This window comes from Lissotriton vulgaris, chromosome 10 (genome assembly GCF_964263255.1).
Source record: "Lissotriton vulgaris chromosome 10, aLisVul1.2, whole genome shotgun sequence".
Taxonomy (NCBI): Eukaryota; Metazoa; Chordata; class Amphibia; order Caudata; family Salamandridae; genus Lissotriton; species Lissotriton vulgaris.
The window spans coordinates 928,090,281-928,117,513 of record NC_141698.1 but is presented as its reverse complement, the minus strand read 5'-3'; the positions used below and the strand labels follow the sequence as shown (position 1 = coordinate 928,117,513).

Sequence of the window (27,233 nt, the reverse complement as noted above, 5' to 3'; positions counted from 1 at the left end):
CTAGAAATATATTATACAGGAGAACAGGAATATTCTCCTTTTCATCTGCTGAAAATTGGTGACGAGAATTTCCATTTGATCTCACTGAAGAGTGGGAATCTATTTTGATAAAGTATATCAGGAAGTTACAATAGGCTAATCTGCTCATGATTTATTTCAGAATTAGTTTTGCTAGGATCCTACAAAGGAACTTGATTTTAGTAATTAGAGATGAGACAGTGGTGGAACAGTCTTGTGGAGGAGTGTTGAGTATACTTGAAAGATAATGATAGTTAAAATGAAAAGGACTGTGTCCCGTTAAAATGAAAAGGATTGTATCCCTTATTATTTTCTTTCCCTAGTCCTTGACTTGTGTGTGTATTATGTTGCGCTCCAGATCGTGGTACCATTGCCGTTCTTGCATAGTTCTGCTCCTTGATCGCTATCTCTGTGACATCCTTTGATGGCAAACAACATGACACAGTTGTTTTTGGGCATCATGGAGGGATGCTTTAATAAAGGGGAGAATAATTCTAATTAGATGTCACAAGATCACAAAATCATAAATAAGACCAGAGCAGTCTTCATAATACAAAAAGCCTTCGTAAGCACAATAAAATGATACATATTTAATATTGGATTTATGCTGGTTGGTATATCTTTATTTACACTTCTTTTGCAGTTCCAACTCACTAAAGCAATGTAAATAGTTACTCCAATAAAAATAAATTATTGTTCCCTTCGTGTTTCACATATATTGCTAGTGGCCCACCTTGTAATTGGCAAAAGCTTCACGAAGCCTTTATTGAATGAATGTTGTCTTTTTATGTTGCAGTAGACAAGTCAAAAACTCATAAAATCAGAACTTCAAAAGCTATAAGGAGAACTTCATCTTTGGACACAATAACCGGACCATACCTCACAGGACAGTGGCCACGTGACCCCCATGCAGTCGACCCTTCATGCATGAAAGATGAATCTACTCAGGTATCGTGACAACTCGCCAGGTTATAGCGGAGTAGTAATTTAGGCCTATGTGTTTTAATAAATTGTCTGCTTTGTTGGGGCCCGTAGACTGACTACATGTGCCACATTTACATGTACTTTTTGTAAATAGGTGTAACTTGGAATGGTACAGAAATGTGTAGCTCATCACCGCTGTTAAGTTTTCCTTGATGGTGCTTTCACCATTTATAGTCAAATGCTGTAGTCTGCACAGACAGGGAGGCAAAAATATAGCCGTTGACTGTTTTCTGTAAAACAACATAGATTTGTATTCTCTCCTCATAATTTAAATATATATCACAGGCATGTCAGTCTGCTTAAGGGTAGTGGCTCTTTTTAAATTCCTCACCCCGTGCCGTGTATGCACTTTTAACAAGTCTCTGGCACCTTAGGGCAGCAAGCATCACATACTACTAGTGGCACAATTCAGCTAGGATCCTGGCGAAGCAGTCTCTAGCTCAAAGTAAATCATGCACCCGTTTTCACTGAAATTGTGCCATTTGCAGTGCATGCACTAATTCAATAACTTCAGTGGTGGATGGCACTGATCGGGGTGGTGGGGCGGGAAGCAGGGGTCGGGTGTGGGAAGGGGATAAATAAAATGTTTTAACTTGCCTCCTGTCCACATCCCGTGTTGTTCTCGTCACGTCTCTCCACTCCTTCCTTCCTCCGGCTGGACATGAAGGACACCGGAAACACCTATGCTCCCCTGAGCCAATCCCAACGCTGCAATGAAACAGTTGTGATAGGTCTGAGCGCTGTGGATCGGCGCTCAGACTGGGAATGGGGGTCTGGGCATGTTCTCTACCCAGACTGTAATGCAGCCTGGGTGGAGAGCATGCTATGTGCGCTTGAATGTTTGGCAGGCCCGAGGCGGCTGGCTGAGCATTCATGCACACGAGTGAAAACCACTCCTCCCCTTCCCTGCTCCTTCAGCAGAGCTGCTCAGTCTGCTTCCCAAAGCTGCTGCGCCCACAATAGCAACAAATAAAATGATAACATTGAACTATTTTATTTTTTCTTACACTGCTGAATAGCAGTGGGGTGACGCTCCTCCACCTTAGCGGAGGTGCCAGCACTGAATAACTGTACGAACTAGTGTAAGAGCTGTAGATGACCAAACACACAATCAAAGCCCTGACCACTGCTCTGTCGTTCCTTGCTTTGCTGTCAGCAGTCCATTCACTAGCTTTACTGATAATAACTTGTCTTTTACATAGCGATTTGTTCGGAATGTCTGGTGTTTCTATGTGCTCTGAATAGCAAATGTTACTGTTACTCCGACGTATGCAGTTAAAGTTACCAACCTTGGCAGAATGTGTGGTTGAGTCGCCCTTGATGGGTTTTGAACTCGTGACCGACAAGTCTCTATATCTCAAGGATGAGCTTTCAATTCTCCGAGCTGTCCAGCTCAGCTAGTGCATACTTAGGAGACATAAAGTTTATTTAAGGTTGACTTGTGATGTATGATCCAGTTCTGCGTGTCTGAAGGTAACAGAACGTGATCATACCAACTCCAGGTGGCGGGGCTCGTTTCTTGGAGAGAGGCTCAGAACTGTAGTGACTGTGTCTTTGAACAGATGCAGAGCCACTGATATCCTGCTGTTACAATCTCTGGTCTTGGTTTGTTACTGCTTGGGTCCATTGATTCTTGTTATTACCTGGAGCCACTGCTGTTTATGATTACCTGGGGTTATTCATTTTCTTTGGTGCCTTGGGTCGTTGTTATTCTTTTTCTTGATGCTCTTTGCTGCCTTGGGTCATTGGTGTGAGGGAAGGCTTGTGCTTTGTCTCTGTGCTTGGGTGCCCGTTTGTCTTTTTGGCTGTGTGTAGGTGATTGCAGATGAGGTGTTCTTTGGGCGTAGGGAACAGCTCTTGCTTTGGTGCCCAGGCCTATTAGTTGTCTAAATCCGACCCTGATATGTGCATAAATATAACATTTATGTCAAAGCGTGGAAAGATATTGGGGTCTGCATGTGTGAAAGGACTATACAAATCGCATACCTATGGGATTCGTCAAAGTGTGTTCGTATTCCATTTGTATTGCATTACTATATCAGAGAGTTTGATTTATAGCAAATGTCAGTTTATTTATTGACTTTTGAGGACTCCTTTTAGTTTGATTAGTGCCATAATTATGCAATTACCACCCACTACACATTCTCTACGATTATACTTCACATTGGGGAATGAAAAGTAAAGGTGTAGAGCTTTAAAACCTCATATTAAAAGTCAAACGGGCTCATTCGCTTGCTGTCAGTATACATATATGCATCCTCATGGCTTTGAACGAGGCCTTGAAGCATTGTTGTGTTTATATTGAAGTTTTATGCAAGATCCAAGACACATTAAAGTGGATTTTACCATTAAGACTGGTAGAAACATTAGTGTTGTTAGGATAGAACTAAATTGTGGCGATGGGTTTGGAGCAGTAGGCTCTACTGCTGTAAAACTGTGACCGCTGCAATTACCCAAGAGTAGTTTTGGAATTTATATAAATTTCAAATTCTATGTCAGGACCGGAGGCTTCAGATTATGCTTTTCTCTCTTCGCTGTTTATTAACAGAAAACACACAGCAGCCAGAAAAGCAAAACTTTTGTAAAGGATATGCTATACCACTCAACACTGGGATAAACATATCGCAAAAACATTAAACACATGGGATAAACTACAACTCCCATCAGTCCATAAACATAGTCCTTCCATAGTGTCCACTGCGCTAAGGTAGGGCGTCCATCTTGTGATCCCTCCCTCTTTCTTCGCTGCTGCGCAGCCAGTTAAGTGCCTTCCCTGTTCTCTCTCTCGTTTTTTGGTGTGGTGAGAGCGTTTGGGGTTCTGGTACTGCGTGTGTTTGATACGATTGTGTGGGCTCTTGTTGTGGGGTCTTTAAAAACATTTTGTATTCCCTTGCAGAGCCCGTGTTATTGCCACTGTCGCGGGGACGTTTCGCCCCTGACGCGACTGTCCCCGGAATTGCGGCTCGTTCGCTTGCCGCTAGAGGGCGCTGCCGCGTCTCGTTCTCCTCAGCGCGTCTTTCCCTTCATCGGGAGCCGCGCTGAGGAGAGCGATCGCGCCGGAGCCTTCGACTGCCGCCCCACCGTGACGCCCGGCCAGGGTTGTACTGCCCCAGTATCTTGACGCCCGTTTGTGGGTCTGTACTTGCGGATTACCGCGTTGACGCCTACGGGCGGTATTTTGTTCAGCACTTGCCGATTTTACTCAGCGTGATCTGCATATTTTCTGTGAGCGCGCTGGGGGGCGGCTTGAGACCCGGTCTTGGTTAAGAGGGTCAGCGCGTTACGAGGAGTGCTGCCTCTTGCTTTCTGGTGTGCCAGATATTAAAGCCCTTGCTAACCTCTGGTTAGCCCACATTGCTGGTGCCTGTGCCAGTCTAACCCTCCTTCCCCCGCCCTAAAGGACTTAGTCATGGCAGAGGGATATTATGTGGAGGAGGAAACCCACCAGTACTTGGGGGATGACGAATTTTATGAAGCTGTAGATCAGTCCATCTATAGGTGTGTGCAGGAGATCGTGGGGCCTATGGAGGATAGACTCTCGGCCCGCATTGTGGAGGAGTGCACTAAATTGGCCTCTACTTCACTAGGTACCCAGGGTTCTGCCCCTACCACTTCTGAGATTAAGCCACCTGCCCCCAAGAAGGTATGCAGGGATAGCGGCTCCGGGGGGTCGCAAGGGGTGGATAAGGACGCCTTTGAACGCCTCCGGGATGCGTTCCTGGCTAAGGCAACAGAGCCTGACACCCCTGCGTCGCTCCCAGCCCCGGGCCCTTTGGGGTCGACCGCGACAGCCCCTTCCTCCCCGGGAGGGCTCTCCCCGGCGGACACGGATGACGACGAGGATTCAGTGCGCTCGTGGCGCCCGTCCGGATCAGCGGCTGAGTTGCCTCATGATGCCTCAGGTATGCTTGACCCGGACGATATTATCCATCCGAGGTCGGCAGCCTGGGCACCTGGCGACAAAGTCGCGAAGTTCGTGGCGGGACGTCTGCGCAAGCCACTGGAGAAGGAGGCACGTAGTTGCCTCAGGGGAGAGTGTCCGCGGCCTACACTGGAGGGAAAAGTGGCCCTGACCCCTGAGTTAGACGGGAAAATGGCTGCTTTTATGGCCAAGTTTGTTAAAGACCCGCGAAAAGGCATTGACCGTTCCTGGCGGTCATGCCAGGACAAGCTTTTAGATACCATAGGCCCCCTAACGAAGATCCTAGACATGGCGGAGGAGGCCAAAGTTTCCGGTTCCACCATTTCACCAGAAGTTCTCTCTAATTGGGCTCAGAGGGCAGTGATATTTTTGGGCAACGCTAATTGCGCCCTTTCAACGGAGCGTAGACGCTCGCTGCTCATTAAGTTAGATCCCAAATTGGGAGACCTAGCCTCGTCGGAGGCGGGAGCAGTAGCGCAGGGCGGCCTATTTGGAGATCCATTCATAAAAGAACTGGGGAAGTTTGTCTCCACTTTTTCATCCCTAGACAGGGCACAGTCCACCATCAAAAGGGTGTTTAACCAACGTTTTTCCCGGGGGGGCGGTCGTGGTAGGGGCCTCACGACCGGCCGAGGTGTACAGAACCAACCGAATAAGGGTCAAGGCTCCGGCAGAGGTCAATACAACTCCTCAGCCAATTACACTAACTTCTACCCCTCCAGGGGTCAACGCTTCAGAGGAGGCCGCGGCGGCTTCAGGAATGACGCAAGCAACAACAATTCTCACGGTGAGTGTAATCCCGGCGGACCAGGTCCAGATTGGGGGGAGACTGGCCTGCTTCCAGGAGGCCTGGTCAGCACTTACGAAGGCCGCATGGGTTCTTCAGACGGTGCGTGGTTTTCACATAGAATTTTACGATCACCCGTTTCAATTAAGGGATCCACGGCCCATTCTTTTTTCCCAAGAGGATGCCCGGTTGATCGACGAGGAGGTCTTGGCGCTGTGCCAAAAAGGCGCCATCTGTCGTTCAACACGGCATCCTTCAGGTTTCCGCAGCAACATCTTCCTGGTGGAAAAGACGGATGGCGGCAAGAGACTGGTGATAAATCTCAGAGAGTTCAACGGTTGGTTGGTTTACAACCATTTCAAGATGGAGGGGATCCATCTTCTCAGGGACGTCCTACGGTCGAACGACTGGATGGTCCGCTTGGACCTGAAGGGATCTACAGCTTCATAAAATTCGTCATCCCCCAAGTACTGGTGGGTTTCCTCCTCCACATAATATCCCTCTGCCATGACTAAGTCCTTCAGGGCGGGGGAAGGAGGGTTAGACTGGCACAGGCACCAGCAATGTGGGCTAACCAGAGGTTAGCAAGGGCTTTAATATCTGGCACACCAGAAAGCAAGAGGCAGCACTCCTCGTAACGCGCTGACCCTCTTAACCAAGACCGGGTCTCAAGCCGCCCCCCAGCGCGCTCACAGAAAATATGCAGATCACGCTGAGTAAAATCGGCAAGTGCTGAACAAAATACCGCCCGTAGGCGTCAACGCGGTAATCCGCAAGTACAGACCCACAAACGGGCGTCAAGATACTGGGGCAGTACAACCCTGGCCGGGCGTCACGGTGGGGCGGCAGTCGAAGGCTCCGGCGCGATCGCTCTCCTCAGCGCGGCTCCCGATGAAGGGAAAGACGCGCTGAGGAGAACGAGACGCGGCAGCGCCCTCTAGCGGCAAGCGAACGAGCCGCAATTCCGGGGACAGTCGCGTCAGGGGCGAAACGTCCCCGCGACAGTGGCAATAACACGGGCTCTGCAAGGGAATACAAAATGTTTTTAAAGACCCCACAACAAGAGCCCACACAATCGTATCAAACACACGCAGTACCAGAACCCCAAACGCTCTCACCACACCAAAAAACAAGGGAGAGAACAGGGAAGGCACTTAACTGGCTGCGCAGCAGCGAAGAAAGAGGAAGGGATCACAAGATGGACGCCCTACCTTAGCGCAGTGGACACTATGGAAGGACTATGTTTATGGACTGATGGGAGTTGTAGTTTATCCCATGTGTGTAATGTTTTTGCGATATGTTTATCCCAGTGTTGAGTGGTATAGCATATCCTTTACAAAAGTTTTGCTTTTCTGGCTTCTGTGTGTTTTCTGTTAATAAACAGCGAAGAGAGAAAAGCATAATCCTCGCCTCCGTGTCCTTAATAGAATTGAAACTTACCGTTACTATGCTAGGCAAATTTCGATTCCTCCCATGCACTTGCATTTTTCCACATGCATTATTCAGCAGGCGTGCACTTACACATGCGTAACGTCTTGCAGTGGTGCAGTTGCACTTTAAAACTATTTTTTTCTCCTCAGGGAAATGTTTCCCCGTTGGGAGAGGGGGGCATTATCCTACACCCCACGTTTAAAGGGTTTTCCTACAAACCCCCCCACCACAAAGTACGATTTACTTTTGGGCAGTAATACATCTTTCAGCTGTATATCCAAAGTAGAAGTGTGCAACAAAGAGAATACTCGAATCCTTGCACGTGTGTATGTGTATGTGTTCATCTACTTTCCAACTATTCAAGATATCCTCACCCTGAAACACACATTCCTCTGTTCTTGCAGATCTTCGCCAGTTCTGTCTCCTGCAGAGCCTCTGTTGGTACTGCTCAGCCAAAAAGAAAGTTTGGTATTTTCAGTGCATTAGTTCATACCAATATCTGCTGTGGTGTTGTCAGCTAAAATGTCTTTAATGTTAATGTTAATGTTATATGGACTTGTAACGCGCACGGCTGCCCCTGCAAAGGGGCGTCCCGGCGCTAGCTGCACGAAGTTGCGCGGACAGGGGGTGTTTGTACTGTCATAGTAGGGATATTGCACACTAGCAGAAGAGGTGAGTCTTTATGGCTTACCTGAAGGGTAGTAGATCTTCTATTCCTCGGATTTGAGTTGGAAGTTCATTCCAGAGTTTTGCAGCAAGGTATCTGAATGACCGGCCGCCCATTCTGGCTAATTTGAAGCGGGGCACTACAGCCAAGTTCTGTCCCTCTGAACGCAGCGTGCATCGGGGAACGTAGGATGAAAGACGTGGACATAGCATGGGGGGGAGGCAGTTTTGAGGATTTTAAATGCAAGGCAAAGGGTTTTATAGTGGATTCTTTTTTCCACGGGAAGCCAGTGGAGTTTCGTGAGGACAGTAGACACTGACTTATGACACGGCAGACCGGTCAGCGCTCTGGTGGCGGCGTTCTGGACTCGCTGGAGTCTAGATTTCTCTGCTACATTTGCCCCTAACAAGAGGGAGCTAGCGTAGTCCAGCCTTGACAGGATTGCTGACTGCACCACGAGTTGACGGGTTTGGTGGTCGAAAATTTTTAAAATCGGTTTAAACTCCGATCCAGAAGAAACATTATATACAAACCTGAATTTCTTCAGCATGTTTGAACCTCAATCTAAGAAACTAGGTCTTTCTCCCCGTAAATGGAAATCGATGAACGATATCTGCTGCATAGTATGAACCTGTAGATTTTGGTCTCAAGTTCCGTCCTCCACTAAAACACAGCATTATAGTTCCACCCAGTTGAAATTCGTATTAAAAATTCCTTCTGTCAACATACAGTCCAGGCCCTAGTTTTGTCACACATTAACAGAAGCAACATTCCACTCACTGGTTTGCCAGACTCCTCATTGACGTTTATCAAAGCAGTGATTGTACTGATCACAACCAAAAATAGTTTGACGACAACCCCATGCGTCACAGAACTGTTTGTTTGTTTACGTAATTTGTACTGCGCGACAAATACCCTGAGGTGTCTCGGCGCATTAGGAACTTCATGGGGCAAGAGCCAGCTGGTGGAATCATTGATCAAATAGCCAGGTTTTCAAGGATCTGCGGAAAGCAATGAGAGTTTTGATGGATATGGGCAGAGAGTTCCAAAGTCTGGGAGTTGCCACCAGAAAACGTCTGTCTCCCCAAGTGGAGGTTCTGGTGCGAGGGACTGGTAGTAGGAAGGTAGAAGCCGATCGCAAGGATCTTTTAGGGGCATAGATCTGAAATACGTTCCTGAGGAATGAGGCCCGGTCTCCTGTATAGCCTTGTAGGCGATACAAAGTGCCTTAAACTTGATCCGGCTCCTGACTCGTAGCCAATGGAGATGGCGTATGGCCAAGGAGGTTGAGTGGTGTTTGGGGATACCGAGCAGGACTCTGGCTGCCGCGTTTTGAATAGACTGCAGCTTGTTTAGGATTTGTTCTTGCGCATTGAGGAAGAGCGCGTTACTATATGCCATTTTGGAAAAGACCAAGGTGGTAATCAGTGTTTTACCTTTTGAGGCTGGCAGGTATGGAAGCATCTTTTTAATTTTCCTCGTCATGTAAAAGGAGGATGAGACCACTGTGTTCACGTGATGTTTAAATGACAACTTGTCGTCAAACGTGACTCCCAGGTTTCTGACCTTGGCCACCGGAACTGGCGGAGGCCCCATTTGCTTGGGCCACCAAATGGGAGACCAGTCTGGAGAGAGATTACCAAAGGTCATAACCTCGGTTTTATCAGAATTTAATTTCAAGCAGTTCCTCGACATCCAGGAGCAGATGGCTAACATCCCCTCCTGGAACCTCGAGGCAACTACTGGTCCATCCCTGTGTACAGCAGTACCAACTGGGTGTCATCAGCGTAGGTGATTAGAGACAACCCATGTGCTTTTATGACCCTCGCTAAGTCTGCTACATATATGTTAAATAGTGTAGGGCTTAACGAGGAGCCCTGGGGCACCCGCAGGGTAAGGTGAAGAAGGGTGAGTAAAACTCCCCCGACCTAACCACCTGCGTACGGTTGGCCAGGAAGGATGTGAGGAGGTTTTTGGCAAAATGGTTGACCCCCAAGGCTGCGACACGGTCGATCAAGGTGGAGTGATCGACCGTGTCGAAGGCAGCGGACAAAAGTATAAGGACCGCCGCCCCACCTTGGTCTAAGATGGTCCTAATTTCATCAGAGGCCTTTATCAGGGCGATTTCTGTGCCGTGGCCCTTCCTGAACCCAAATTGAGTGTCATCCAGGAGTTGATGCATGTCAATCAACTCTGAAAGCTGCTGGTTCATAAGAGATTCGAAGATTTTAGCAGGGAAGGGGAGACACGCAATGGGTCTATAGTTGGCTGACTCACCGGGGTCAAGGGAGGTTTTTTTTTAGCAGTGGTTTAATAACTGCTTTTTTCCATATTTCCGGGTTAACCCCTGTTTGGAAAATGGAATTACAGATGTCCGTCAAGGGGGGCGTGATAGCCTCCGTGATGGAGTTAGATATGGAGGGTGGACATGGGTCTAAGGGGGAGCCTGACCTAATGGATGTGGTGAGTTTACTGATTTGTTGTGCTGAGACCGAGTGGAAAACGGAGAAGGTTGGTCTAGGGAAAGAAGAATGGGAGTGGGAATAAGGAATTTCAAGAGATTTAGGGGGGGGAGAAGGTGGAGTATATATTGGTAACCTTGGTTGCGAAAAACGTGGCTACAGAGTTGCAGAGATGCCTCAATGGGAGGGCCTGTGGGGGGATTGGCAAGGGAGTTAACAACTTGAAACATCTTCTTGGCTGAGTTCTGAGCAGACTCAATTTGTGATGAGAAGTAGGCACTCTTGTGTGTAATAATAGATCTTTTGTATATTGCTAAGGCATTTTTGTAAGTTAATTTGTCTATGGGACTTTTGCGCCAATGTCTCTGGAGGTTCCTACAGTGCTGTCTGTGAAGTCTAAGGTCCTCGGTGAACCATGGCGCGGATGGCACTGCACGATTAGGAAAAATGCATTTGGTCGGGACTAACTGATTAACCGCCTCCTGAATCCAGTCCTGGTACCTGTTGGACCCTAAACTTGGGTCGGAGGAGGCCTCGTAAGGGGAATTGGTAAGAGTGGTAAAAAGGAGTGGGATATCAAGGTTCTTCCAGACTCTGGTGTTCTTGGGAATATGGGTTTTGGCCTGAGGAGGCTTAGGGTTATGAGCTGGCAAGGTAAAAATAACTGCGAAGTGATCTGACCATGCTAAAGGGAGAACAGTGAGCAGCGAGATGTCCTGGTTGTTGGTGAATAAGCCATCAAGCGTGTGTCCTGCTTGATGAGTGGGGCCACTGACTAGTTGTTGTAGTCCAACTGACTGAAGATCGGTGATTAAATGGATAGTGTCTTTATCATCTGTGGCTTCTAAATGAAAATTAAAATCTCCCAGAATGGTATAGTCAAGGGGCTCTAATGACAATTCTGTAAATTGGCCTAAAGAGGAGAGAAAATGTGTACGTGGTCCGGGGGGACGATATAGCAAGATGCTTTTAAAGGCTTGATTGTGGTTAAGGGAGATAGAATAAGCCAAAGCCTCACATTCAGAGCCCTGGATGGGTTCTATTTTAACAGGATATGTAGCTTTATAAATGATAGCTAGGCCGCCACCCTTACCCAGAGCTCTGTCAAGTCTTGCCGCACAGAACCCATCAGGGGTGGCAGCACAAAAGTCAGGACCAGAGGCCGCATCCCCCCATGATTCTGTGATGAAGAGAATATCAAGTTCCTGGTTAATGATGCACTCCCTAATTTCCAAATAATGTTTAGGAAGGGAGCGGGCATTGATCAGTGTCATGCGGTACGGGGGCCTAGAATCCTGGGTCTTGGCAGAGGGGCTGGTGTATGGAAGGGGAGAAGGGATTTTAAAATTACAGCCCGGGCAGGTTTCAGGGGCTGAAGTACAGCGAGTAGGTAGTGGCAGTGTCTTACAACACGGATTGACCATACCAGTGTTTAGATCCCTTAGATGTCTTGAGGAATAGCGCAGAGGGGCGCCAATGGGGTGCGCAGTCTTAGGGCCAGGGGGTATGGCCCTGGGCCCGGTTCCGGCGCAGTCGGGCTTGCCTTAGGCGTGCCCGCTGCGCACGTCCGCTGCGCGTCCGAGAAGGCATCCGGTTTTTATGCCGGTGGTGGTGAGCAGCTAGGCTGCTAACCTCGGCGCAAACCGGAAATGTAGTTACATACTTCCTGGTAGGCGATCTATCCCTCCACACTATCTGAATGATCAGTGGTGGACCGGGGAACACGCCTAACACGGCACAAAGTAAGTTATCAACTCAAAATACATTTGTGACATAAGGCAAAAGAAATATGACTTTTTTAAAAACCGCTGGGGGCACTTCTAAATGCGCCTCCGGCGATTTAAAAACAAGTAAATACGAGTATTGAACAATTGTGAGTAGCGCTAGTTAGCTGGGCATTGGTAATCAATGCTCCGTTCAGCGTGGTGGTGCCTCAAAAGAACTGCATTGGATCCTCACCCTCCCAGAATATAGATCTGTGTTTAAGTTTAAGGTGCTGCACCTGAGTAAACCTTACTACCTTTCCGCTAAACGCATCTGGTTAATTGGGCACTCTTTCGTAGGAGCACATCCCTAACATAGCTTACAGTTGCAAAGACCTGCAAACAACACACTAATCAACAGGTTTTCAGACCACTTAACACTCTTGAATGGCCCTTTTTAGGTATCGCCTAGCAGCGCGCATGCGCTGCATAGGCAAAAGACCTTTTGGAATGGCTCCGGCTTTTCAACCAAAAACATGCACACGTTCCAGTGCCCACAATGGCAACACGTGCACGTTTGGCGATTCTCTTGCGGGAGCGAGCAGCTGCTGATATATGGTAGCAATTATCGTGCTGTGCTGCTTGCTCCCGCAAGGGAATTGCGCAGGCCCCCTCCTCTCTCCTCTATCCTTGCTGGCGCTCGCTTGTGCTTGTCCTGCTTGAGAAAGCGGTCTATCGCTTGAACGTACTTCTCAAAAGATCCGGTCTGGTCACTACAGGGCTCGTTTCTGAACCTCTGTGGTACGGCTTCCAGTCTCATGTTTTGGACGGGGGGCCGCATCACAGCGAAAATAACAAAACATTACGTGTGTAAAGCGCACACTCAGCCAGAAGGGTATGTTGGCGCTCAATTACAGATGTTTATTGATACCCAACCTAATGGTAATCATTCTATCGACCTCAGCAGGATGAAAGGCTGAGTGGACGGACACAATGTATAAGGAAAATTGAATCTGCTTGTGTGCGTCAAGTCTGCAGTGGAAACCCTCCGCTGATGAGTTTTTACTCTCAGGACACTTCAGAATGAGCTCTACGTTCAGTCACTAACACTCTCCCCGTAGCCCTCACCCAGAGGCTCACAGTGCCTCCGAGGCAGGACGCTTTACTAAATGATGATTCAGAAAAGGGGGTGGTGATGAACAGAGTGTCTGAATTAAGCAGACCACTCTTACCCAGTCCAAAGATCAGGGCTTGATCCATCACCATTATTTATCTCACTGCACCACCCCAGCTCAGAACCTGGCTATATGCAAATCAGTCTGTCCCTGGCCCAGTGCATCATGGGAACAGGGCAGACTAAACTACCAAGCCAATTCTTCACCAGTAAGGAGACAAGCTACCGGGGACCGGTTTCTGGCATTTCAGCCGTCTTCGGCCCGGCTTGCTTGAATCCTGATGGTGCAGTGAGAAAGGAACTCATGTCTGAGTATACCCTGCCACACCTATAGTGGCCAAAAACGATTCAGAAAAGGGGGTGGTGATGAACAGAGTGTCTGAATTAGGCAGACCACTCTTACCCAGTCCAAAGATCAGGGCTTGATCCATCACCATTATTTATCTCACTGCACCACCCCAGCTCAGAACCTGGCTATATGCAAATCAGTCTGTCCCTGGCCCAGTGCATCATGGGAACAGGGCAGACTAAACTACCAAGCCAATTCTTCACCAGTAAGGAGACAAGCTACCGGGGACCGGTTTCTGGCATTTCAGCCGTCTTCGGCCCGGCTTGCTTGAATCCTGATGGTGCAGTGAGAAAGGGACTCATGTCTGAGTATACCCTGCCACACCTATAGTGGCCAAAAACGATTCCGAAAAGGGGGTGGTGATGAACAGAGTGTCTGAATTAAGCAGACCACTCTTACCCAGTCCAAAGATCAGGGCTTGATCCATCACCATTATTTATCTCACCGCACCACCCCAGCTCAGAACCTGGCTATATGCAAATCAGTCTGTCCCTGGCCCAGTGCATCATGGGAACAGGGCAGACTAAACTACCAAGCCAATTCTTCACCAGTAAGGAGACAAGCTACCGGGGACCGGTTTCTGGCATTTCAGCCGTCTTCGGCCCGGCTTGCTTGAATCCTGATGGTGCAGTGAGAAAGGGACTCATGTCTGCTTAATTCAGACACTCTGTTCATCACCACCCCCTTTTCTGAATCGCTTTACTAAATGATGGCACAAAGACTCGAGGTGCTGCCTCATAGTGCTAGTACTTCCCACCATGCTGCAGTCCACCAATCGCATCACACCTCCAGCTGCCCAACAAACGTCTGAGAACAAATAATAGACCACTGAGAAGAAACAAGCTTCCAGGTCTGCCATAGAGCATGGTAAATCCAGCGAGGCTGCACAGCTGTCATCAAAGCACCACAACTTCTTTCGAATTTGATGAACATGCACCAGAAGACAAAGAGAGCAGATCTGATCAATCATACACATCACAACAACTCCGCCCAGGCACGCACTGGCAACAGGGCTGTGCCAGCAAACCTTGCTTACTGTGATGCAGCACCAGCAAACAGACCTGCACAAATCACTAATCGGGAGCGGCCATTATTCCGGATATGGACCAAGCACCAGAATCAACCAGAACCTGCAAAATTTGGGGCATATAGTTCCATGATGCTGTGGGTTTTGAAGTGTGCGCTAAAGGGTTCTAATGTCCAAGTAGGTCCCATTCCTTCACTAGCAGTTATCTTGTCAATCTACCAAGGGACTCAATACTTTGACGGAGTGACGAGCTAGGCTTTGTAAGGCTTCTACTTTCGTAAACCGTGCTCCCATGGACCTTATAAGCCACTTGTACAATTATTTGACAATTTTTGTTCACTTTTCAAATGATTCTATTTCCATAACAAACTATATTACAATTAGCAGCTTAATCCGCAAGACCTCTACTGTGAAGCAGGATTACCCATGTATGTCCTCCAGAATCTTCCAAATATCAGCTGGACTGTGATCTTTTTCCCCCAAGGCTGGGGAGTGATTAGCGTGCTACCTCCCAGACGCAATATGAAGATTTTCGTTGTTAGATGGTGAGATCCCTATGATTGCTTATGGGAATATTTTGAATTGCGGAGTTATTTATGAGAATGCCCTAATCCTTGTATTTCTCTTTTACTGCAACAATTTTTTGGACATCAGCTAGATCTGCCCATTCAGTCAGTGTAGACTACCTTTGGCTGATCTAGGGATAGTTCTTGAATTGCACTGATGTTAGATGCACTGATGTGAGGGTAGGCTAATTTAAAGAAGCTAGATGTTAGAACGTTTTAGAACATCACATAGCCCTCTCGTCTCAAATTCTGCGGTGAAGATCAACGGAACAGATGGGGATATCATCAGTTTTTCCTCCCATTCTCCGTGGTCATTGTGACATGGATGACGGCCGTTCATACTTGTATGTTCATTGGTCTGTGTTTGATGTTTTCCAGAGTTCTTAACAGTCTGTATTGTCTTTGCCTGGTTGTACTGGTCCATGTCTGTCTCTTTCGGTCGAGTAGGGTTGGCTCCTTCTTTGTTGTTGATTGTTGGATGTCTGCAACATGACCCTCGTGGTGTTCCTCATTAGATAGAATTTGCTGATTTCTAACCCCTGGTGCAGCTCTTTTACTCGGTTCTGAATGCCGGGCTACGTAGCCTTTTTTAAAAATTTCTTTTTATTAAAATAAACATAAACATAGAACACATCAGGTGACCCATTACAAAATAACACAGGTCAATTGAGGACATTCCATACCTGAAAAATATTGTGCAGTTATCTCAGTTAGTGGATCAAGGGGACGTGCGCTGATCAGCCCCTTCGGGACCCGTCGGGGTGGGGCGGGGCGGGGCGGGGGGATACGGGTACAAATGTCCCCCTATAATTATTCCAAGCCTCCCCGATCTTACCCACCTTCCCCGGACAGTCCCTCCATTTCTCCTCAGGAGGAGGCTGACTGGCTCCCCACAGTTGGGCCACATTGCGCTTCAGTATCATGAATGCCAATGTTGCTCATTGCTTCTTGTATGCGTTAAGGTTGGTTGGCTCCCAGATATTCAGAATACACCTGCAGGCTTCCAGACGCATTTCCGGACCCAGGACCACTCGCAATGTGTTGTGGACCCTCCCCCAAAACCCTTGCACTCTTGTGCAATGCCACAAAATATGTGTGAATGTCCCCAGTTCCCCGCACCCCCTCCTGCATTCCCCCCTCTCCGAACGGCCCATATTGACCAATCTGGGCCCCGTGACATACGACCTATGCAAAATCTTTAGCTGCACTAATCTGAGCCTCATTGGAATTGCCACAACCCGCGGGGATGACACAGCTTCCTGCCATTCCTCATCATCCAGCTCCAACCCATCCACCTGCCATTGCCGTCTAAGAAGTTCTAGTGGGTCTTCCATGTTGTTTATAAGCTTCTTATATAATAAAGAAATAGTTTTCTCGGGAAGATGGCCATCTAGGACTCTGTCTTCTAGAGGAGAGGCGTCAGGGAGTGTTCTGCCCCTGGGGATATGCGTGAGCAGTGCATGCCGTACCTGAAGATAACGGAAGTATTCACTGTCACTCAGGTGATATTGTAGCTTGAGGGAGTCAAACGACAGAATCGTATCGTCCCCCAAAACATCCTTTATGCATGTGATACCAGTTAGGTCCCATCTGTCAAAGCCTTTTAACTTCCACAAACTTCCCAACTTCTCCGAACTCCATATTGGACAGGGAGTCCCACAGGGATCAGCATTGAGTCCCGCGCTTTTCAATCTTTATTTGCAGCCGCTGGCTGCTGTCGCCAAGCGTTGGGACCTTACTATGGTGTCCTACGCTGACGACACGCAGCTTGCGGTTGCACTTAGTGGTGACTCTGACCCTGAGGCCTCCAAATTTCGTGAGGGTCTCAGTGCGGTGGCTGGATGGATGACGGCTAATTGCCTGCAGCTCAACGCGAAAAAAACCGAGGTTTTGACTGTGGGCAAACAGAGCAATCTTTGGGGTGATAAGTGGTGGCCAGCTGATCTGGGCCCCACCCCTACCCCGGTTACTGAGGTGAAAATCCTGGGCGTTTGGCTGGATTCCACGCTTAGTTTTTCATGCCACACAAAAAAAGTAGCTGCGTCCTGTTTTGGGATCCTGCGTGGACTTAGGCTGGTGTTGAAATTTTTTGATGCTCCGACTCATCAACTGATAATTCAGGCAGCTATACTGTCTAGGCTCGATTATGCGAGCTCATTACTGCTTGGAGTCAATCAGGCCGAAACCACGAGATTGCAGCGCGTCCAGAACGCTGCAGCTAGGGCCCTAGTTGGTCTTCCCAGATTCTGCTCTGCTAAAAGTACTATTCTCAAGCTCCACTGGCTGCCTGTGCTCCAGAGGATAGAATTTAAGACCTTATGTCTTTCTTTTTTTTTTTTTTGATCAAATATATTTTTATTGAGTTCCACAAAGCAATGTCATACATACAATTTTCGAAGAAACAAAAGGCTACGGCGTGGCGCCCGTCCCCGCCCCTGCAGCGCACCCCATTGTGTGTCCATGAAGTGAGGCAAGTCCGGGTGCCCGAGTATGCTTGCTTGGCGGGGGGACACGCCCCCCTGCGGCCATCCGAACTCTTTTCCACCAACCCCCCAACAGGCCCTCCCTCCCACCCAACCCCAACAGTATCCCACCCCTCCCACAACCCCCAAACCCCCCCAACCTCCCTCCTCCCGCCCGGTGTGTTCCTTGTAGCGCCTAAAGGTGGTTGTACGGTGTATAGGCTAGACTTTGTGTTCCGCTCTGGTCTTTTCATCTCTAAACCCCTCCGCCAACTTCAGGACCCGGAGATACCTCGGGCATGTGAGCTCCGTGAATTCCTGGGAGAGTAGAGAGATGAGTGGTCGCCAGGTTTCTCTGAAGGTTTCGGAGGACTGAGTAAGCGAGGCCTGTATCCTTTCCATCCCCATGATGTACCATAACCGATGTAACCACCCCGTGTGTGTGGGCTGCCTAGTGGACCCCCATAGTGACAAGATGTGCTGCGTCGCTGCCCCCATTGCCAGTCCCATCTGTTTTCCCCTCATGGACTTGAGGGGGAACGTCAGGTCGTTCGGCAGTCCAAGAACAGCATAAGCTGGGAACCGTGGAATGTCGGTGTCAAAGTGAGTGTCTATGTCCTTGAGTACCGCCGTCCAATATTCCTGTACCTCGGTACAGTCCCACAGGATGTGTAGCATGGTCCCCGTGTGCCCGCACCCTCTCCAACATTTAGGGTCTTTGCTCGGATTCCCCTGGTGTAGACGCTCAGGGGTCAAGTGCCAGTAGTAGGCGATCTTGACCGCCGCCTCCCTGCTAGCGGTATTCCTGGCCGTGTGGTGAGCACGGTGGTATACGTCTCGCCATTCTTTAGCCGAAAGAGTGCGCCCCAGTTCCCTCTCCCAGCGCCTCTGCCCAGCAGATTTCTCCGTAAGGGGGGTGGGGACAGCATCTGATATAATTCCGTGATGGACCTTGTGTCTGACGTCTTGGTCACAATCCAACGCTCATAGGGGGTGAGGGGGCGGCCAGCCAAAGGCGCCACATCGGCGTGTGTCAGCCAGTGCCTAAGCTGGAAGTACTGATAGCGGAGTGGCTTATCCAGTGAGTAGTTTGCTATCACGGCGTCCCATGTCATGAAGCCCTCCGTGTCGAATAGGTGGCCCGCGGAGCGACATTCGGATTGTCGCCATTGCGGGAATGAGCTCGGGGAACTGCCAGGGGGGAACGCCGGATTGTCCAGCAGAGGCGTCATGGGGGAGGGAAAGGTCGTCAGGCCCCTCGGGACCGCGGTTGCATCCCACACTTGCAAGAGGGTCCTGGTGATAGGGGATCTTTTGAGGTACGGTGGTCTGTCTGGGCGCGCCAGGTAGGGAACCTTCCAGAGGGGCAGGCCTGCCATGGCCCTGTCCTGGAACAACCAGTGCTTCTCCGACGTCGGCCGGGACCACTCCAGGAGGAATCTAAGCTGAGCCGCTTGGAAGTAGCGCCTGAGGTCCGGAACCCCCAAACCCCCCTCTGCCGTCGTCCTTGTGGCCAGGTCGCGCCGCAGCCTGGACCTTTTATTCGCCCAAACATAGTGATGCAGGGCATCCTGTAGTTTCTTCAGCATCCCCAATGGGGGAGTGACAGGGATGGTCTGGAATACGTAAAGGATCTTGGGCAACAGGGACATTTTTATGGCCGCCACCCGGCCCAGCCATGAGAGCGGCTGTTGCTTCCACCTCGCAATGTCTCCCTGAACTCGCGACAGCATCTTGGTGTAATTAAGGTCGACCGTTTGACCGTTTGAACGGTCGACGGCGTCAGGTCTATCCCCAGGTACTGCACGGTGGTGCTGACCTCAAGCCCCCCTATGTGCAGCGAAGCCCTGTTAGCTGGTCGGGTATTGCTACCTAGCGGCAGGACGACGGACTTCTGGACATTCATTTTGAAGCCCGACACAGCCCCGAACGCGGTCATTTCCGATAGGAAGGCCGGCAGAGAGACCCGCGGGTTATCCACCGCCACCAGAATGTCGTCCGCGTAGAGGCTGATGGTTTGCTCCACTCCTCCAAACTTGATCCCGGCTATGGCACGATTGTCCCGAACCTGCTGGGCAAATGGCTCGATATAAAGGGCGAACAGGAGCGGCGAGAGGGGGCAGCCCTGCCGCGTGCCTCTCTGGATGTCGAACGGCTTAGAGCTGACCCCGTTGACTTTGATGGTCGCCTTCGGGGACGTGTAGCACCCCGCCACCCAGGAGCGGAAGCGCGGACCCACGCCGAATTTGACCAGCGTCTGTTCCAGGAACCTCCAGTCCACCCTGTCGAACGCCTTCTCGGCGTCCACCGAGAGCAGTGCTGCGTCCGAGGCGTTGGCGTAAGCTTTGTCTATGACATGCATAATGCGCTTCGTGTTATCCGCGCATTGCCTGGAGGGGACGAAGCCCGCTTGGTCAGGGTCGATGACGCCCGGAAGGCACGGGCCTAACCGGGAGGCCAGGATGCCCGTGAGGAGCTTAAGGTCCACGTTGAGGAGCGAAATCGGCCTATACGCAGCGCAGCGTGAGGGGTCTTTGCCCGGTTTCGGAAGGACTACGACTTCTGCCTCCAACATCTCCCTCGGGATGGAGCCCTGGCCCTCAAATGAGTTGAACAGCTTTGTAAGGACTGGCGCCAGGAGGGGGCAAAAGGTTTTATAAAAGCCCGCGGAGAAGCCGTCCGGGCCCGGAGCCTTCAGGGGTTTAAGACGGGCAATGGCCGCTATGACCTCCTCCAGGCGGAAGGGAGCATCTAACGCTGCGGAGTTCACGTCGTTAAGGGCAGTGACCTCCATAGACTCCAGGTAGGTCTTCCCCGCCTCCTCCCCCACGGTTCGATCGGCGGCATACAGCTGCTCATAGAAAGTCCGGAATGCCTCCGCTATGTGGTCATCCTCTCGGACCTCGCCGCCATCGTCTCCGCGTATCACAGGGATTTGCGAGCGGACGGTTTTGGCCTTGAGTTTGCTGGCCAGCAGGCGGCCCGTCTTGTCTCCCCCCACGTAGTACGTGTGGCGGAGGCGGAGCGCCGCGTATTCCGCCCTGTCCAGGTCTAGACTCGCCAGTTGCGCCCTGACCGCTTTCAGCTTGCGCCAAATCCGGGGGGCTCCCGTCCGGCTGTGGACCCGCTCCAGTTCTAGCACCTGCGTCTCCAGGTCCCGTCTCCGATCCTTCCGCTCCTTATTTTCTGCCGCGGCGATCGCCATGATTTCGCCCCTGATGACCGCCTTAAGCGCCCCCCACAGTGTCGCCTGGGTTACCTCTCCCGTGTCGTTCTGGTCCAAATAAGAGGTGATGCTTTGGGACAGTTGCTGCACAACCCCCCTGCGTGCCAGTATACTTTCCCTGAGTCGCCACTTGCCCCTACGAGGAGGAGTACGCGGGACGGTCAGCTGGAGGGCCACCGCGTCGTGGTCTGAAAGTGCCGCCGGCGTAATGTCAATGTCCCGAACCATGGGAATTATGTCAGCCGAACCCAGGAAGTGGTCTAATCTAGCGTATGTGTGGTGCACATGAGAGTAGAAGGTGTATCCCGGGGCAGTGTGATGTTTGTCCCGCCAGATGTCAGTCAGCCCCCTGTCCCCTAACCACTGCTTCCCTGCCACCGACAACGCTCCGGAGTCCCCAAACCTCCTCCCAGACCTATCCTTCTCATTGTCCATGACCAGGTTCAAGTCCCCTCCCACCAGTACCAGTCTCAGATCGCCCGATAGCGCTTCAGACAGCGCCCCCTTCAAGAAAGCCTCCTGTTTGGTGTTGGGTGCATAAATGGAGCCCAGCGTGAAGGAAGAGGTACCTACGTGTATCGTGTGTGCTAGGAGCCTGCCCCTGATTTCGGCCACCTTATTCCCTACCCGCCCTTTGAAGTGCCTGGCCACAAGTATAGCTACACCCGCTTTCTTTTCGCCGGTCGCGGAGTAGAATTGGTGAGGGAAGGCCCTAGCTTTCATGCGGTGCCAATCTTTCGCCAACAGGTGCGTTTCCTGTAACAGACATATTTCAGCCCCAGAGCGCTCGAGGAAGGAGATGACTGCCCTTCTCTTGATGGGATTATTGAGTCCCTTGACATTAAGTGAGAGGATACTTATGCTATCAGCAGCCATGAGTATGCGTGCGTCCCTCCTGCCTTGCTCCAGACCTCCAGCCAGCCCAACCCCTGGTACCAAACGCCAATCGATAGTGAACACACCGAGCTCCCTCCCTCCCCTCCTCCCAAGCCCCAACTCCCCCCCCAACATTCCCCATCACCCCTCCCCCCCCAACTGGTGAACATAGTCCCAGGCCAATCATGAGACAGTCTAGGCCTGTGGTAAATGAGTCAATGAGTGGGTGTGTGGCAGTGGCGGCTCATGGCCCCCCCGACCCCCCCCCCATCCAGGAGCCAAAACTTATCTGATGTCGACCTTCACCAGAATCCATTTAGGGGGCTGCGCCTGTGTCTTTGGATACTTCCTGGATTGCTGCAGCCTGTTCCAGGGCCACCGTGTCCGGATCCGGCTTGAGAGGCTTCTTCCGCTGTCTGTCCCGCCTCACTGTCTGCCATCCGTCCCTCGACGTCCCGGGGGAGCCCGTCCCGGCCCCGGAAGACTGCCGGTCCGCCCCGTCGTCCTGTTGTGGGTCCTCCTGGGGGATGCCTAGCACCGCACATGTGTCTCGTAGGGAACGCAGCTGGTGGAGGGCGCCATTCCACTTAAAGACCAGGCGGAACGGGTGTCCCCAGGAATACGGGACCCCCTCTTTACGCAGGAAAGTTGTGGCAACCCTAAACGCCCTCCGCTTTTGTAGGGTGGACGCAGCCAAGTCTTGAAAAAGTTCCACATTGTGGTCTTGGAAGCGGAGGGGCTGCTTGTGACGAGCCTCCCTCAGGATGCGCTCCTTCAGGGGATAGTCCGGTAGAAAGGCCAGTATGTCCGGCGGGGGGCCCTGGGTCCGGCGGGCCGGGCCCACTCGGTGGGCTCTGTCAATACGAACCGCGAAGTCCTCTCCTTCCCCCAGCACCATCCGGAAGAGCGCCTGCAGGTATCCCGCCATGTCTTCCCCCTCCGCCTTGAGCGGCACATTCCGGACTCGAATGTTATTGCGCCTGGAGCGGTTCTCCAGGTCCTCCGCGTGGGTCTGGAGATCCATTTGCTGGTCATGAAGGCGGACGATCTCCTGCCGAAGGAGTTCTATTTCCTCGCTTCGGGCCTGGCCTGAAAGCTCGTTGGCCGCTACTCTCTCTCCCAGTTCGTCGACGTCCCGCCGGAGTTCCTTGTGCTCCCCGGTCATTTCCTGCCGGAAAGTTTGAATATCGTCTTTCAGGGAGGCGAAGAGGGATTCCATGAACGCCTTGGTCGCCGGTGTCTCGCCCTCCGGTAGATCCTTCCCCCCGGGGGGGGGCCTCGGCGCCGGTTTGTCTGGGCTTTTATCGGGCTTGGGGGGTCCCTTGACCAGCATCTCCGAGATGTTGCGGTTCCCTTTCCGGTTTGACATGGCTATCCCAGCCGTGGGCCTCAGCCTGGTCAGGGCTCCGGGTGCTTCCGCAAGGTGCTCTGGTGTGCTCTGGCCGTAGTTTGGAAAGGCCAGTATCGTGTCCCAGGGGCCTCTTCCCTAGGCCATAGGCCTCGACCCCGCTGCTCTTCCTCGCCTGAGGTATAGGGCTGGCGCCTGCCTGGTATCCCTGGGCTGCAGTCCACCCGCTCGGTACTCCTCTTCCCAGGTCCCACCGCCACCTCAGGCCTCCCCAGAGTTATAGTCGCGCTTCAGCCCCGTGCCATGTGTGCCTCCGGGTGGGTGGGGGGGGGGGGGATCTCCAGTCGTGTCCACTATTGCTTCTCGGCCGCCCCCGGGGCGTCGCTCACCTTCTCCTTAAGGGCGCCGGGCCCCTCTGCTGCCCGAGGTCGATATGCCCCACCGGCCCGCTGCACAGCCGGGCCGCGCTTCCTCCGCTGGGCCCACGCCGGGGCCCCGCGTAGCCCCGTAGGCCGGCGGACCCGGCCCCTCTCAGTCTGCTGGGTCGCAGTCGGTTGCTGCAGGACTGCTCCCCTCGGCCCCCGCAGACACCGCAGGGGTCTTCACCAGTTCTCGGCCTGCGCCTGTAGCGCTGTGCTAGGTCCAACTCGCCTCTCGGCAGCAGCGCTGATGCCCCTCAGACGCGCCTTCCGGCTGCTGCCCGGCGTCTCCGGCCCTCGGCGCTCACCTCCACTAGGCCCACGCCGGGGCCTCGCGTAGTTTCCGGGGCCGGCGGACCCGGCGCTTCGTGCTCTCTCCCTTGCCCGCTCCAGCCGCCACCTGGTGCTGCCGGGTGATACCTCCGGGGCTCCGGAGTCGCTGTCGGGATCCCCGACTCCCCCACTCGCAGGCCCCAGATGCCGCCTGGGGTCTCCTCGGGCCGCTCGGCCTCAGCGCTCGGGTCACTGCCGCCCGCACATGCCCATCGCCGTCAGGCAGCTCCGTGTTTCGGCGTTCTGTGGCAGCCTCGAGCCTCGCCACCGACTCCCCTGCTGCCGCACTGCTCCCGGACCTTGTCCGCTGCTGCTGGCCGGCTCGGTGAGGGCGAAGGTCCGCAAGGTTCCCTGGCGGGGGATCAGGCCTGGGGAGCCTCTGCGAGACACGTCCTACCGAGCCGCCATCTTAGCCACGCCCCCCCTATGTCTTTCTTTTAAGATATTGAAACTTGCTTCTCCTCAGATGTTAGAGCATCTTATTCTTCCTTACATCCCTTCCCGACAGTTGAGATCATGTGGACAAAATGTAGCCGTAGTTCCTCGCTTTTTGAGAAGTAGGTCTGGTGGCCGCTCTTTTAGAGTGCTTGCCCCCAAACTTTGGAACTCGCTTCCTGCCCATGTCCGTGCTCTTGACGATCTGTTGACATTTAGGAAGGCTGTTAAAACTCACATTTTCCCTAATAGCTGCTAATTCTTTTCATTCCAATCCTTTTTTTGCTGTTCTGTTTGTGTTGTGCTCCTTTCCAGGTGCAGCTCCGGGACGCCCCTTAGCTGGGGCAGCTGTGCGCTTAAAAATGGAGTTAACATAACATCATGGAGTGGCGAGTGTAAGTTTCCCTTCCCACTTCAGGTTCCTGTTGGTCGCATGCCACACCTGGGCGGCATGTGCCGTGGGTCCTGTGAGGGTAAATCTGCGGGGCCCAGCATACAGCGCTCTGGTGTAGTCTCCCCCTGGCATCTGCCAACGGTCCATGGCGTAGCCGGGGTTATCCGGGGCACCATATATCCAGTGGTTCACTGCTGCTAATTGAGAGGCCCAATAATATTTCTTGAGATCTGGCAGATCTATTCCCCCGTCATACCAGGGAAGGGTAAGCTTAGAAAACGCTATGCAGGGTTTACCGTCCCAGAGTAACTGCCTCTGGAGGGACTATATTTCCTTAAAATAGGACGCGGAAACTGGGTCCATAGCATTCTGAAGAGCATACAGGAACCGGGGCAAGGCCATCATTTTAACCGCATGCGCGCTAGCGGGTTTTCCCGCTGCGTGCTGAAATTTGAAAATCGTGGGTTACGTGACAAAGCCAGCTCGTCATGCGCGCAGCGCAGGTAACGCCCATGACGAGCTGGCTTTGTCATCCGCATCAAAGGGGTTAAAGAGTACCGCTCTACCTAGAAGGGAGAGTGGGAACGCCTTCCAGCACGTCACAACGCCCCAAAATTGCGCCATGGGGGGGACAGGTTATTAGTGTAGCGTGCCTTTGGATATAATGTGATATAGATACCGAGGTACCTAAAGCCCAAGGAGTCAATTTCTATGGGGCAAGCGTTGGGAACAACTGGTGGGTCTCCCTTGAGGACGAAGAGAACCGACTTGGACCAATTAATAGCCAGTACTTCCAAAAAACAGCTCAGGGACCACCTCAGGTTGGTGAGGTAAAGCAGGATATCAGCATAGAGTGAGATTTTATCCTCCCACTCGAGAGTCCGACCCATGCCGCCAATGGCTCCAGGCCAGAGCGAATAGGAGTGGGGACAGGGGGCATCTCGGTCTGGTCCCTCTGCTCAGGGAGACATCGGGGGACTTGCGGTTATTTACCATTACCCGGGCGAGTGGGGCAGAGTACAAAAGGCGCACCCAGTCAATAAATTCCGGGCCGAAGCCTAGTTTCTCCAGCACCGCAAAAAGGTTGGGTCATTTGGCTCTGTCGAATGCCATAGTAGCATCTAATGACACCAGCACCGCTGGTTCCTGAATCGTTGGGGCCCGACCCAGGACCCCGTGAAGTCGGCGCAAGTTGAGGGCAGTATTCCGGTGTGGCATAAAGCCCGACTGGTCCGGGTGTACCAAAGTGGTGATGACCTTGGTTTACCTCGTAGCCAGCAACTTCGCCAGGACCTTAGGTTCCACATTTAAAAGCGAGATAGGCCTATACGACGAACAGCTCACCCTGGGTTTACCCTCCTTGTGGATGACCACTATGTTGGCAATGCGCTGGTCATTCGGAAATTGCCCCCCATCTTTATTCTCAGTAAACATAGAGCGAAGGAATGGAGCGATTTTTATTAGAACTCAGTTTATAGAGTTCTACAGGCATGCCATTCGGTCCAGAGACCTTGCCGGAGTTTACTCCTCTGATGGGCTGCGCTACCTCATCGTTAGTGAGCGGGGAATCCAGATATGTATGGTCGTCATCAGAGAGCGTGAGCAGTTGGATGTCCCTAATCATCCCCTTATTATCCTCCTCTATGTATCCACGCCTTCCTTTAACTACTTGAGATGCTTGGACTGCTGCTTTAGCAAACCTTTTTGCAACCTGTCTGAAGGTTTTAGAGCTGGTTAGTTGGTTTGATCGCCTTAGTTGCTGGTTAGCTCCTTGTCCTCCCTCCTCCTGCTTGAAGTGTGACGTTCCGCTCACAGCTGGACTGGGACCCTCACTTCCGGGTGGGTTGATGGCTGCCGCCTTGTTGGGTTTGCCGCGATCCTCGCAGTGCTCAGGGTTGGGCTCCTCACATTGCCTCCCCTCCGAGAATGGATGGGTTGGCCATTCAGAGACGGGACACCGGGACAGGAAATCCATGTTAGTCTGTAGTTTCCCTAGAACATGCAGGGCACTGAAGGAAAAAGGCTGTAATGCAAGAAACCAATGAAGAACTGTCGGGTTTGAGTCCTTGTGTAGGGAAAGCCAGGTAAGAGGGGCGTGATCAGTCAGTAAGAGAGAATGCCGGCCCAAGAGGTAATATTGGAGGGCTTCCACAGCCCACTTGCTGGCCAGACACTCTTTCTCGATCGTGGCGTACCTGGTTTCCCTAGCGAAGAGTTTCCTACTGAGGAACAGAATGGGCCGTAGGTCCCCCTTGTTGTCTGGTTGGGAAAGGATGGCACTGACACCCCTTCCTGAGGCATCTGTTTAGAGAACAAAGGTTCTTTTGAAATTGGGACCGGTAAGGACAGGGGCGGTGCATAGGGACTCGTTTAACTGCTGAAAGCTCTGCGTCTGAAGGGCTGACCAGTGGAGGTGATTTCCTGTATATGTTTTGGTGGGAAGATCGGTGAGGGGATAGCCATGTCGGAAAAGTGGGGAATGAACCTCCTATAGTAGCCAACTAGGCCTAGGAAGGATCAGACCTTTTTTTGGGAGGTGGGACGGGGAATCTATGAGATGGCCTCTAGCTTATTCAGTTGTTGATACACCTCACTATAGTAGTCTGCAAACCTATCTGCAATGGCCTGCGGGTCAGTGATCACTTCAGCG

The 27,233-nt window shown here is 51.8% G+C and overlaps 1 protein-coding gene across 4 annotated transcripts in view; it reads left to right on the top strand.

Annotated features, from left to right (window-relative positions):
* Nucleotides 1-27,233, top strand: part of GLCCI1 (glucocorticoid induced 1) — a 277,278-nt gene that overhangs the window by 69,386 nt on the left and 180,659 nt on the right. For all 4 annotated transcript variants that reach the window (XM_086941910.1, XM_086941911.1, XM_086941909.1 and 1 more), the window contains exon 2: nt 815-966. In XM_086941910.1, coding sequence (XP_086798036.1) covers nt 815-966 — 152 coding nt within the window. The remainder of the gene's footprint in view (nt 1-814; nt 967-27,233) is intronic.